General features: G+C 36.4%; 2 protein-coding genes across 2 annotated transcripts; one reads left to right on the forward strand and one right to left on the reverse strand.

Moving 5' to 3' along the window:
- Positions 1–5,841: 5,841 nt before the first annotated feature.
- LOC114405207 lies at positions 5,842–7,206 on the reverse strand. The gene is made up of 3 exons (XM_028367836.1): positions 6,994–7,206; positions 6,803–6,913; positions 5,842–6,057 (listed from the first exon to the last, which is right to left on the reverse strand). The coding sequence occupies exons 1-3, from the start codon at positions 7,204–7,206 to the stop codon at positions 5,842–5,844; spliced, it is 540 nt and encodes a 179-aa protein (XP_028223637.1).
- Positions 7,207–11,090: 3,884 nt separating this feature from the next.
- On the forward strand, positions 11,091–14,098 carry LOC114406570 (probable aquaporin SIP2-1). Its single transcript, XM_028369315.1, has 3 exons — positions 11,091–11,485; positions 13,111–13,371; positions 13,693–14,098. Exons 1-3 carry the CDS (start codon positions 11,201–11,203, stop codon positions 13,837–13,839), a joined length of 693 nt encoding a protein of 230 aa, XP_028225116.1. The 5' UTR covers positions 11,091–11,200; the 3' UTR covers positions 13,840–14,098.
- The last annotated feature ends 325 nt before the right edge of the window (positions 14,099–14,423 follow it).

Below are 14,423 nucleotides of genomic sequence, written 5' to 3' on the forward strand. Positions count from 1 at the left end.
AGCCCATAGGGTGCCATCTAGTTTTGTAGTTCAATCCTTTCTTGAAGAGACAATTGTCCTCTCAAAGATCTTCTTCAGTTCCCTATTGAACATGTAAGCTTGGCCATTGGTCTAGGGATGGTAGGGAGAAGCTACTTTGTGTCTGACAATGTAATGCCCAAAAACCTTTTGCAGTTGTGCATTGCAAAAGTGTGATATGATGAGCACTCTTGGAACTCCAAAGCGGGAGAAGATGTTCTTCTTGAGAAACTTGATGACTGTTTTAACGTCATATTTTTGAGTCGCAACAGCCTCCACCCATTTGAAGACATAATCAACAGCCACCATAATGTATTCATTAGTGTATGATGATGGTAGATGGCCCACAAAATCAATGCCTCAACAATCAAACACCTCCACCTCAATAATATTCTATAGGGGCATCTCATTCCTCCTGGAAATGCCTTCGATTCTTTGGCACTGGTCACAATGTTGCACATGATCATGAGCATCCTTGAAGATAGAAGGCCAAAAGAACCTGGACTGCAACACTTCTATAGCAATCCGATCTCCATTGTAATGTCCTCCACAAGGTGAATTACGGTAATGCCACAAGATACTCCTAGACTTCTCTTTGGTGACACATCTTCTCAACAAATTATCTACTCCCAGTTTAAATAGATGGGGGTCATCCCACACATAGTAATGAGCATCCCAAAGAAATTTATTCCTTTGGTGCCAATTGAGGTCATCGGGAATGATACCAGCTGCTTTGAAATTAGCAATGTCTACAAACCAAGGCCGCTCAATCATAAACAACAAGGATTCATCTGGAAATTCATCATGAATCTCTTTCTCTTTAAGAGTGACTTCTTCATTCACCAATCTAGACTGGTGATCAACTACTAAATTTTCACAACTTTTCTTGTCTTTGATCTCAATATCAAACTCTTGGAGTAGAAGCACACATCTAATCAACCTTGGCCTAGAGTCAGCCTTAGTCAAGAGGTATTTAATAGCAACATGAGCTGTAAAGATGGTGACCTTAGAGCCAATCAAGTATGATCTAAACTTTTCTAGTGCATAGACAATAACTAGTAATTCTTTTTCTATGGTAGCATAATTTAATTGTGCATCATTCAAGACTTTGCTAGCATAATATAAGGAAAGGAATACCTTATTTCTCTGTTGTCCTAGCACTGCTCCAACAACTTAATCACTAGCATCACACATAAGTTCAAACTCTTGACTCCAATTTGGGGCAACAATAACAGGAGCAGAAATGAGCTTCTCTTTAAAAGTGCAGAAAGCCAACAAACATTCCCCATCAAACTTGAACACAACGTCCTTGTTCAACAAATTACTCAATGGCTTGGTTATCTTGGAAAAGTCCTTGACGAAACTCCGATAGAACCCAGCATGTCCAAGAAAGCATCAGATACCTTTCACATTGATAGAAGGAGGTAAGTTCTCGATGGCATCAACTTTGGCTTTATCCACTTCAATCCATCTTGAGGAGATCTTATGGCTTAAGACTATCCCTTCTTGGACCATGATATGACATTTTCCCAATTCAACACAAGATTGGTTTCCACACACCGTGTCAACACCAATTCAAGGTTTGATAAGCCATGATTGAAGGAGGAGCCAAATACTGAAAAATCATCCATGAAGACCTCAATGCACTTCTTCACTAGATTAGCAAAAATGGCTAGCATGCATCTTTGAAAGGTGGTAGGGGCATTACATAACCCAAATGACATCTTCCTAGAAGCAAAGACACTGAATGGGCATGTGAAGGCAATCTTCTTGATGTGATCCTGACTAGGAGCCGATCGCTTGATACAGGCAATGAAGATTTGGATGACGCCACTTCCAATGAAGGAAGATAAGTTAGGGTAGACGCCACAAGGATTACCTTCATAAGTCTGAGATTGGTTCAACAAGGAACCTAGAGAGAAGCTCTCACCAAATTTTATAAAAATGCCAAAATTCTTTTTATTGAAAACAAAAACCAATACTTATAGTGTATCTGAACAAAAAGATAAAAATAGACATGGGCCTTCTAAATAGTTTGGGCCAAAATTACAATAAATAAAAATTATTAATAAAAATAGAACATATTTATTATGGGCCTTCAAATTAATCTGGACCTTCAGCAACAATTAATAGTCTTGATAATGTCTCTGCCTTTGGGCCTTCATCCTTCTCCACTTGAGGGCTTTGTCCTTCTCCACTTGGGCTTTTAGCCTGTATTTGGCCAGTTTCAGGATTCTCATCATTCCCTCCTTCTTGGAAAACATTTACCCTCAAATGTCCAGGATCATCACCGAGTTCAAGTACCACTTCCTTCCTTTTCTTGTTGGCTTGCTTGGTATAGCTTTCATTCTTCTTTGCAATTTTCACCTTTACTTGGTCATACAATCTTTTCACATACTCAACTTTGGCCTGTGCATCCTTATGCTGATTCTCTTGGGGCTTACTGTTGTAAGTTGGCCTGTTAGACAATGAAGCTTCTGGAAAGAGATCAACTTGATGTTCTATGCTTCTTGAAGGTGGCAGTCCATGAGGAATCACCTTGGGAAAGACATCTTTAAATTCCTGCAATAAGGGTTGAACACTAGGAGAAACATAAATAGTTAACTGATTAGAATTATCACTCTCTCTCTCTTGTGTATCACTCTTCCTTTTTCTATTCCTCTGTGATGCCTCACTATTGTCTCTCTCTTATTCTCTCTTTTCTCTCCTTCTGATTTAGTCATCACACACTTCTCTGAGGGATAGAGGTTTATGAATAATTTTCTGGTCATGGTGCTGGAAAGAAATCTTGTTGGTGAAGCCATCATGCACTGTTTTGGTGTCCTCTTCAATGTTGGCCCTCACTAGTGTCATCTCCATCTCCTTGTCCTCAACAATCAAACTTCCCTGGGATAAACTCTGGAGTTTCTATCTCATGGTTCTACTGTAGCTAGTTGGAACATACCTCTTTCGCATAACCCTTCTCATCTCAGTCCATGTATCTATCTCCCGCCCTTCTTCTCTCTTCATCTCTCTTTGATTTTTCTTCCACCAAACAAGGGTATAGTCTGAGAATGTAGCTGCAGCTAGCTTCACCTTCTGCTCTTCCGGATAATCATTGTAGGAGAATGCATGCTGAATCTTCATCTCCCAGGTAAGGTAGGCGTCTGGGTCACTCCTGCCTTTAAAAGAGGATACATTGAGTTTTACTCCCTCAATTCTATCTTGCCCCTCTATTCGGTTCGATCCATCATTGACCCTTTTGTTGCCACCATAAGGTCTCCCAGCATTTGGATTCATTTGGTGCTTTAGTCCTTCTATTCGCCTGTAGAGCTCTTCATTGTTAAGTTTCAACAAACGTTGCATTTGTGTAGTCATCGCGTCTAGTAATAAGCGCTGAAATCCATCCAGTTGATGATATACACCACCATTGTCACCAGCTCCTGCCATGATTAAGGAACAAAGAATTTTGCAGTAAATTAAAAAAAAGATTCATGACCTCACCACACTCTACTCACATGTTTCTCTCTTTGATGGTAGTTCACTCGTGTTTGATGCTCTCAATATAAGCTTTTGTGTAATATATTCCCTCTTGCCTTTTACCACTCGTGTTCCCTCTTAAGTTCCTGGATGGACCAAATTAGACACACAAGGTAATATAAAATAAAAGGAAAGACAATATAATTATCACAGAGTAACAGATTTGATTTGGGATAACAACTTGGACTTAATTTGGATAGCAGATTGGATTTGATTTGGATAAAAGATTAGATTTGATTTGGATAATATATTAGATTTGATTTAAATAACAAATTAGATTGGATTTGGATAACAAATTAGATTTAATTTGGATAACAGATATGATAACAAATAAGATAACAGATAGGATAAAAGATAATACCACTAAACTTCAAATGCTCATAACTTTTGCTACGGTTGTCCGTTTGAGACCCACTATATATCAAAACGCTCAGAATTCAAAGGAGAATCCATATAAGGGGATTTGGTACACGATTCTCTGCCAAAAAAATAAGCCTCTAACTGCCTCAATTTCGTGTTCAAAGATCAAACACCCATTTTATTTTTGCAACTTTTTTTTATAATGCTTTCTTTTCAAATTTCTCTAGCATAATTTAGGCAATTTATTCAATAGGAAAATAGGCACATAGATTCAATAGTTCACTCAACCCCTAAATTCTTCCAGTAAGCCAAATTGCCACCAAACAGAATTTGTAACAGAATCTCAAAAAAAGTTCAAACAGATTTTTTTTTTGGACACAAAGTCTAAAAGACACAAGAAACAAGAACAAGAACGTGACAAGAACAAGAACAAGAAAAAAACGCAAATAATAGAACAAGAACAAAAAACCAGAATGCAACAAGACCCAAACAAAAACGAAACAAGACGCAAACAAGAACGCAAATAACAGAACAAAAACAAAACACGAACCTGGAAAAATTACAAAGAAAAAAAATAGGATAGGATAGAACCTGTATCAAAAGTCGAAGCTTTGATACCAGATTATGTGATCTTGACTAAGAGTCGATCGCTTGATACAGGCAACGAAGATTTGGATGACGCCATTTCTAGTGAAGGAAGATAAGTCAGGGTAGACGCCACAAGGATTACCTTGATAAGTCTAAGATTGGTTCAACAAGGAACCCAGAGAGAAGCTCTCACCAAATTTTATGAAAATGCCAAAAGTCCTTTTATTGAAAAAAAAAACCAATACTTATAGTGTATCTGAACAAAAAGATAAAAATAGACATAGGTCTTCTAAACAGTTTGGGCCAAAATTACAATAAATAAAAATTATTAATAAAAATAGAACATATTTATTATGGGCCTTCAAATTAATCTGGGCCTTCAACAACAATTAATAGTCTTGATAATGTCTCTGCCTCTGGGCCTTCATCCTTCTCCACTTGGGCCTTCATCCTTCTCCACTCGGGGGCTTTGTCCTTCTCCATTTGGGCCTTCGTCCTTCTCCACTTGGGCCTTTAGCCTGTATTTGGCCAGTTTCAGGATTCTCATAACTTCTCTTGATATTTAGGATCCACCGCTATCTGATTGTACCCCAAGTAGCCATCCAAGAAACAATAAAAGTCTTGTCCAACTAGCCACTCCAACATATGGTCCATGAATGATAAAGGAAAATGATCCTTCCTCGTGGCATCATTGATTTTGCGGTAATCTATGCACTTTCTCCAGCCGGTGATGATTCTTGTAGGAATGAGATCATTTTTATCATTGCAGATCATCGTCATGCCACCCTTCTTTGGGACTACTTGGACTAGACTCACCCAAACACTATCGGAGATATGATAAATTAGTCTGACTTCAAGCGACTTAAGGACTTCTTTCCGCAGTTCCTCCTTCCTGGTGGGGTTAAGTCTCCCTAGAGGTTGTCTCACCGATCTATAGTCAGCTTCCATCATGATCTTGTGCATACAATATGATGGACTAATCCCTTTGAGATCGAAGATGTGCCATTCAATCCCCGCTTCTTCATTGCCTCCACCAATTGAGCTTCTTCATTTGTAGATATAACATTACTAGTGATGATTGATTTTGCATCATCCTCTTGCAAAAAAAATACTTAAGGTAAGGAGGTAAAACCTTTAACTCTACCTTAGGTTTCTTTGCAAGAGTATTCTTCTTCAGCTCCTCAAAAGTATATTCCCCTGGAGGAATTTCCTTCAATTTATCTAGATCTTCCAAACAAGCCCTGAGATCTTTCTCTTCTTCATTCGGGAGGCATTCAATGGAATTCACAAGTCTTTTTCAAGAGGTGAATGCATGGTTAATTGCTACACAACATAGTCTGCTTTATGTTCAATAGCCTACACTCTAAAGCAAGTTTTGTTATCACTAGGATGCTTCATTGCCTCAAAGAGATTGAAAGTCACCTTTTGGTCCTCCACACTCATTTCAAGATTACCATTTCCTATGTCAACAACACATTTAGCAATGAGCATAAATGGTCTTCCCAAAATCAAAGGCACATCCAAATCTTCTTCAATGCCCATGATAACAAAATCTACTGGGAATATGAACTGCTGAACTTTCACAAGGGCATCTTCAACAACATCATAAGGTCTAGTGGTTTAGCGATCTGCTAGTTGAAGAGTCATCTGAGTTGGCACTACCTTCAAGTTCCTAATTCTTTGACACATTGAAAGATACATCAATTTGATACTTGCCCCTAGATCAATGAAAGTCTTCACTGTGGATCCTGTCCTAATTGAGCACAAAATGGTCACATTTCCAAGATCTTTGAATTTTTGTGGTAGAATTCTTTGAATCACAGTACTACAATTGCCTTCTACCACAATGCTATCATTGTTGATGTATTTGCCTTTCTTAGTGAGGAGGTTCTTCAGAACTTGGTGTACATTGACATATGTTGAAGAGCTTCACCAAAAGGAATGGTGATCTCTAACTTCTTTAAGATATTGAGAAACCTTACAAAATGACTCTCTTTCTCCTTCTTTGATGGCACCAAAGGATAAGGAACATTCTTGGTAAGGACACATGGTGCTCCCTTCCTTGCTTCTCTCACCATTTGACTATTGGTTTTAGAAGCTAAGACCTCATAATCTCCCTCCTTACAACCATTTTTTTTTCTTTTTCTCCATTTTTCCCATTTTTTTCTATATTATCCTCACTCATTTTTTTCTCTTTATTCTCAACCTCTTTTTTCTCTCCTATATCTCCCTCTTCATCACTCACATCTTTTACTACCCCGTCCACTAACTCCTCACCAACAAGATCCTTCTTCCTTTTGCTTCATGTAAGCAGAACCTTATATTCCTCCTTGGGGTTCTTCTCGGTGTTAGCCACAAAATTCCCATTGGAATTCTCCTCAAGTTGGCCTACTTGCACTTCAAGGTTTTTGATTGCTGACTCTGTGATCTTGTGGTTTCAGATAGAGACTTGCATAAATTGTGTCAAGGTATCCTCAAGCTTTATAGTTCTCTCATATAAATTAGGACCTTGATTAGGAGGTCGATTGGATGGGGCCCCTTGATCCTTGTTAAAGTTGTTCCCCAAATGAAATCTCCAACCTTGACCTTGATTTTAAGAGAAATTTCCACCTTGATGATAGCCTTGATTTCCTCCCTGATTATAACCTCGACAGTTTTGGTTTGCCATTTAATTGACCTCCTTAGATGCTTCCTTTTAAACCATGCATAACCCTGCCTCATGAGCCCCACCACACAAAGTGCATCCTCCAACTTGTATAGTAGAAGATTGAACCGATTGAAGGGAATGCAATTGTTATGGAAACTTGTTGAGTGTGTCCGTGAGGGATTCAATTTGCTTTGCAAGAAGCTTGTTTTGAGCCAATAGTGCATCTTGAGAGGTGAGTTCAAGAAAACTCTTCTTTGCGGGAGTATATGCTCTATCACAGAGGATGGCATGGTCACTAGCTGCTATGTTCTCAATAAGCTTCATGGCTTCATCAGGAGTTTTCAACTTGATTTTACCATAGAAAAGGCATCAAGAAGTTGCTTGGAATGAATTCGTAAGCCATTAATGAACATATTGAGTTGAATTAGCTCACTAATCCATGAGTAAGAGTCTTACGAAGCAAACCAAGGAAATGGTCTAAGGCCTCACTAAGAGATTCATAAGGAAATTAATGAAATGATGAAATCTTTGCCTTCCCCTTAGTGGTCTTGGATTTCGGAAAGTATTTCTTGAGGAATTTTTCTACCACCTCATCTTATGTTCTCAAACTATTTCCCTTGAAGGAGTGGAACCATCTCTTTGCTTCATCGGACAAGGAAAATGAGAAGAGGTTGAGTCAAATGGCATCCTTCGAAACTTTGACTATCTTGACTGTGTTACATATTTCTATGTATGTGGCCAAGTGAGCATAAGAGTCTTCATTATGCAGACCATGAAAGAGGTTGTTTTGGATCAATTGGATGAGTTAATATGGATAGGAAATATTGGCCACTTGTACCTCCATCCTTACAATACTAGTAAAGCATTGTGGTGTTGTAGAGCTCGAGTAATCTTCAAGTGTCACTCTAAGTGGTCTTTCTTCCGCCATTTGAGGCTCCTTAAAGATAGGAGGAGGAATGGACACTGTTGGTTCCTCCAAACTAAGTGAATGAGTCGAAGATGGTGGGGAGGAAGAGGCTCCTTTTTCTCCTTGCCTAGCTTGGATCTCTTGTTGCTTTTGTTTCTCCGCAAAGCATTGTTTTTCCAACAAACGGCTTCAATCTCCAGATTAAGTGGAACAAGGTCCTCTTCTGAAGTTCTACCGCGTATACAAAAATAAAAGCACTAGAGAAACAAGCTAGCAAAGTTCATATACTTATTGGAAAAACAAAATTTTAGACAAAAAAAAATAAAATCAAAAGAATAAAGAATGAATGCTTAAAATGAAGTTATAGAATTATAGCTTCACCACAACACTTATAAATCACCATTCAAATTATAGCTTCAACACACATGTATTCAATGTCATTCAATCACGTCACATACCTAAAATACCTCTTAAACCTATGTCACACATCAATTACAATATCTATATACTTTGTATGATGATTGACATAGCATCCTTTAAGATTTAACTATTACTTCTATCACTTTATGTTATGCGTCTATGATCTATGTGAGGTATAGACACAATATTTAGAGTTATATCAATCGTATAAAGTTGATTGTTATCTTGTTTTAAAGTTGAGACACTATCTACAAGTGTTTACCTTAAAGGCTAGTTCAATCATATACAATTAGGAATCATAACAAGTACGGGCGGGCACAGGTGGTGCCTAACTGTTACCTGCCCCACGTGCTAAAATACTCACATGTGCTTGTCACGTGAACTTATGCGTACCCGCATGTGCAATTATCCACAAATCTTTGTAAACCTACAAATACTAATGGATATCCATGAATATTAAAAAATAAAATAAAAACAAAAAAAAAGTTCTTTTTTTTAGCAAAACAAAGAAAAATATATAATGCTCAACAACTCCATAAGAATTAGACTCTTAAAACATGTCCATTGCATAACATTCATTCAATTTCTTAAGTTTAAACAATAATAAAAACAACTTCAACTTCCATTCTTTAATATATATATATATATATATATATATATATATATATATATATATATATATATATATATATATATATATGAGGTTATTTTGGTAATTCTACGAGTAGCAGGTACCCACGGGTGCGAGTGCTACAATATTCGCTCTCACCCTGTTAACTAACAGGTAGATGAAATACTCGTATCCATGGGTAGTAGATATCCATTTACACTACTCGTTTGCGAATTTTATATGTGGATATCCACGGACGCATACTTTTTTTGCCATCCTTATATACAATGACTAAAATTAGGAAGAACACGAATTAATTGCAGAACCTTGATAGTTTGACCTTTGCTTACTAATCGTTTCATGTATAGAGTTACAAAAGTCCAAATTAGGTGAAAACAAAGCTATTTGTTAGATAACATCAAGGGCTACATTTCTTATGCAGACATCTAAGCCAAATTTGGTTATATTTATAACTCATTTTTCACATTAAAATCACATCCCTAATTACTCATTTCACATCTTTTGATTTCCTTATTATTCTCCTAAATTAAGATAAGTCATTTAGTTCCTTATCATCCCATAATACAAAACATAATTCTTCACAATATTCATAACTTGTCAAATTAAATATAAATGGGAAGAGTAAAAGCATACACCAACAACTAAATGAGACAATAACTTAAGAATGATAGGGGAAACACTCACTAGGAAAGCATGGAGACAAACTTTGACTAACCCATACAAATTTGGTGATGTCGTCCACCACAATCCCCATTACTCTTACTAAGGCTAAAACATGGGCATGATTTAAAACACAAACTCAAGTTGCCTATATACCTTGAGTTTGAAAACTCTAAAGGGAAGATAAAAATATTAATTTTGAGGGGCTTTGTGCTTAAAGCTAAGCTCACTCTATTCTTTGGTGTTCCTAAGTCTACCACATCTTGGCATGCAAATTTGCTGGATGATGGGAAAAATTTTCACTGATTCATGTCATGAGAATTGGGGAGCACAAGCTGTAATGTGTGTGAGTGAAGACTAGCGTGCAGAAGGGAAAATTAAGATTAAAAGCCTACACTTTTCATTTGTTTTTGTAAAGATAAGGGTGCCCACAATAAAAACAAAGACGTGTTTGTTATACAATTTTTTTAAAAACATATGCAATAATAGGTTCTCTGTTATCATGAGATGTGGGCTTCATCTTTTTCACTTAAAGGCCAATATTAGTAGACTTCTTATTCATAAACCAACAATCCAAAGTCCTAAAATATTTTATACCCTAATCAATTGTATTCTTCATTGAAATGAGACAATGATCCAAAATATTCATGTCAATAATGGATTGACTATTGAGTACTACCAGGTTAAGAATTTAACCATTCTTTGGACACCAATACCAAGAAAGTGACTAAGTTAGTTCAAGGCTCCAACGACCAAACTTGGCGTCTTCGGAAGAAGTTCGATGTTGGTAGTTAATGTTTGTCTAGACATAATGTCATGTCGAGATGTGTATTTAGTTGAGTTGCGAATAAGGCTATGTTTGGTTTACCAGTGGGAGAGCTCTAAACTTAGTTTGGGGGAGAAAAATAAATTTGATATTATGTTTGATTTTTCTCCAAAAATATGCTTGAAGCTAAAATTTAACTTAAGAACTCAGTTTGGAAAAAACAACCATTGAGACATTTTTACAAACTATGATCCAAACATGTATTAAGTCACATTGTGGTTTGAATTTTACTAGGTTCCACAAGTTTTCTTAAAGAGAAAGCAGGTCCAAGTCCAATTCAAAAACATAATTATTTCTATTTTTAGCCACTTAATTTTCTTAATTTTGTTTTTGATATACATATTTTAACAAAAAGAAATGATACTTGTACTACAAATCATATAACAAAATATAAAAGTTAAACCTAAGAGAGAGAAAAGAAAGATAAATCCAAGATTCTCATTAAAAAAAAAAATCAGATTTTTAAAATTAAAAAGTGCTAAAAACACAAGTGGTCAAGTTTCAATTTACTATTTGGGAATCAGGTTCCTTTGTCCACAGGAGCATCTCGCCTTAAAGAGAAATAAACACGGGCATGCAGGAGACAGAGACACATACATACATACTCCATTGTCGTTGAAGAAGATGGGACGAGCCAGGCTTCTGGTTTCAGACTTCGTTCTGTCTTTCATGTGGGTATGGTCCGGTGTTCTTCTTCGGATCCTCGTCTTCAAACACCTCGGCTTCGCTCATGGACCCCTCGGTGAGGTTATCAAAACCACCTTCTCCGTCGCCAACATGTTCTTCTTCGCCTTCCTCGTCAAGGTTACACGTGGCGCCGCCTACAACCCCCTCACCGTTCTGGCCGATGCTATCACCGGGGATTTTAACACCTTCCTCTACTGCGTTGGCGCCAGAATCCCCGCTCAGGTTTTGGCTTTTTTTCTTAATTTTTTTTATAATTTGTTAGAATGTTAGTTTTTGTCAGCAGAGTCTCTCTTATTTTCTCGCGTAACCATCCAATTCACCTAATATCCCCCCGATTTTTCTTCTGTTACCGATAAATACCCTTTCAATTAGGTTCCTTTCTTCTTTTTTTTCCCTACCATGGTTCTTTTAGTTGCTTGGGTTTGAAATTTGAACTTTTTTTTTTGTGAAAGCAGAATTGTGGGTCTTGCTTTTTTTTTTTTTTTTTTTTTTCCCTTTTTGAACCTTTGTGTGGTGAAGACTTATATTTGACTGGTTGAATTTCATGCTGTTGCTGGTTAATTGTGTTCCTTTTTCTTCTTATCAGACTGATTAAAAGGTTCAGAAGTTTAGTTGAATTAAATGCTAGTAGATTTTTTTTTATTAAAAATTGTTGGTTGATGAATTCTCTGTATCGAATGTGTTGTGGGTTGAGTTAAATGGTCCTTCTTTTTTTTATTAGAATTGTTATCTTTGACTTGGTTTTTGGGATTGAATGAGCTTGTTTCCACCCTACAAGATTCCATTATCTACCTGTGTCTTTGTGCTATTGTGCCCGATTTTCTGGCACTGACAATTATTTAACTTAAAATAATCTCATTTTGGGTGGGGAGCATTTCAGATCTTAATTATTTCTTCAAATTCTTCATATGCAGAAGATGGCTTAACTATTTTTATAGGCATTCAACTCTTTGATACTTAGATAGTAAAAATTTGAAGTAATGTTATTCCTTTTTGGATGTTCGGAATTTTCACTGAAGATTTGAAATACGTGCAGCACAGTGGGCTTTTTGGCCCTCCGGGCCAGGGCTGGGCTGGGCCATTTTGACGGTTCTATACGTGCTTTTCTTATGTTTGATTTTACTTGTCTTAATATCACAAAGCACGGGCTAGGAGGACTAGAAAGTTACTGATAAGTACCTAACCTCTAAGGGAAGACACTAACACATCTATCTTCTTCAATCTACTGACCTTGATACATCATAAAATTGTTTTCATAGCCTATAGTTATTCACCAAATCACTTCTTTGTGATTGATGCGTTTATGTTTGATTTAGGTAAAAATTCAAATTCGAGATTCATTGTTTATATAAGTAAATTCCAATTTGGTAAAGTAAGCTAGATGACCTTTTCAGAGTTCCTTCCAGTCAATTGATCCTTAATTTTATGAAGTCAATTAAATATTGCTATAGACATCCACTGGATATCTGTTTAAACTTTAAAGGCCTATGTGCTTAGATACTTTGTAGATTCCTCCTCTATCTTGCACATGATCACACACAAAGGCTCACATCACATGCTTTCACACACTTGCAAATAGAGTTTGCAGTATTGTATATATGCTCATTTGCAAACATTGAAGATGAAGTTTAATAAGGAGGCTTGAGTGTTCTCTTACCTATAACAACTATGTAATAATTGTTGGCTATGCTAAAAAGTAAAAAACTAGAAAGTAACCTCATTACATAACTGTTTCCTGTAGTTGCTTCTTGCTTATTACACATCTCAACTGTATGCGTGAATGCTTCAAAACTCAACATGAATCAAAGATTATCATTCAAAATATGCATGGTTTTCAATCTCTCCAGGTGGTTGGATCGATTGTTGGAGTTAAACTTCTTATTGATACCATTCCTGAAGTAGGAGTGGGACCACGCCTGAACGTTGACATTCATCAGGGTTCGCTGACAGAAGGATTACTAACATTTGCAATTGTAACCATTTCACTTGGACTCGCCACGAAAATTCGTGAAAATTTCTTCATGAAGACTTGGATCTCCAGCCTCTCCAAGTTAACACTTCACATACTTGGCTCTGATCTGACTGGTGGTTGCATGAACCCTGCATCTGTAAGTATTGCTATAGAAGAAACCATAGATCAAAGAAACTTTGGTTATGTGAACCATATAATAGAAGAAGAGGAGGAATCAACTTACATCAAGAGTAACTCATTTAGAATTATTCCTCATCTTCATCATTCATTTTCTTGGAATCTAACAGATAAGATTAATGACTTATTAGAACCATTAGATTTCAAGTAAATGAATGGTGAGGATGAGAAGTAACTTTAAAAGAGTTATTTTAGAGTTACTCTTGGTGTAAGTTGATCTCTCCTTATAGAAGAAACCTTCGTTGTTTTATTGCTAAGAAACCTTGTTTGACTTGTTCAGGTAATGGGATGGGCTTATGCTCGAGGGGATCACATAACAAAGGAGCACTTTCTTGTGTATTGGCTTGCTCCCATAGAAGCAACTATTTTTGCAGTGTGGACATCCAAATTTCTAGTGCAGCCTGGAAAAGAACATAAAAAAGCCTGAAAAAGTAAATCGGATTGAAGGAGCTTTATTTATTTGTGCTAAGTGTATGATTTCCATCTTGCTTTCAAATATTATTTGTACAGATAAACTAGTTGGTGGGATGAATGTATGGCAATTGGCAAGCCAAGAACTTGTACATATAATCATTGGTTTGTGTATTGTGCTATCAACTTTTGGGTTTTGTGTAATACATCATACACTACCAATTGTATAATTCCATTCCTTGCACGCGGCCATGGATTGGTCATGCATGACTCAAGCATTGTACTCTCCGGTTGACTCCTTAGCTAGAAACAGCATGACCATTAGGGATGCTAAAAAATAATTTAAAAAAAATATCTATAACTAGTTATATAAAAGTAGGTATACAACTATAACCAATTTTATGGTAATGAGTATTTTAAATAACTCATTTTTATTTAAAAATAATTATAGTTATAAAACTATAACTAATTTTATAGAAATGAGTATTTCAAATAACTTATTTGTATTCATTCATAACTATTTAATTGGTTTTAGATGCAACTTGTTATATAGTTGTTATATAACTAGTTTATTCATAATTAATTATATATTCATATTTT

The sequence above is a fragment of the Glycine soja genome, chromosome 3 (genome assembly GCF_004193775.1).
Source record: "Glycine soja cultivar W05 chromosome 3, ASM419377v2, whole genome shotgun sequence".
NCBI lineage: Eukaryota > Viridiplantae > Streptophyta > Magnoliopsida > Fabales > Fabaceae > Glycine > Glycine soja.

Excerpts from the sequence above, each read along its gene's own strand:
- LOC114406570 (XM_028369315.1), top strand. The coding sequence starts at position 11,201 with ATGGGACGAGCCAGGCTTCTGGTTTCAGACTTCGTTCTGTCTTTCATG. Across the intron at positions 11,486-13,110 it reads GCGCCAGAATCCCCGCTCAG|GTGGTTGGATCGATTGTTGG; the intron begins GTTTTGGCTTTT and ends CAATCTCTCCAG. Across the intron at positions 13,372-13,692 it reads GTTGCATGAACCCTGCATCT|GTAATGGGATGGGCTTATGC; the intron begins GTAAGTATTGCT and ends TGACTTGTTCAG.
- LOC114405207 (XM_028367836.1), bottom strand. The coding sequence starts at position 7,206 with ATGAGGCAGGGTTATGCATGGTTTAAAAGGAAGCATCTAAGGAGGTCA. Across the intron at positions 6,914-6,993 it reads CAATCGACCTCCTAATCAAG|ATCACAGAGTCAGCAATCAA; the intron begins GTCCTAATTTAT and ends TGAAACCACAAG. Across the intron at positions 6,058-6,802 it reads ACCCCAAGGAGGAATATAAG|CAGTTCATATTCCCAGTAGA; the intron begins GTTCTGCTTACA and ends GTGAAAGTTCAG.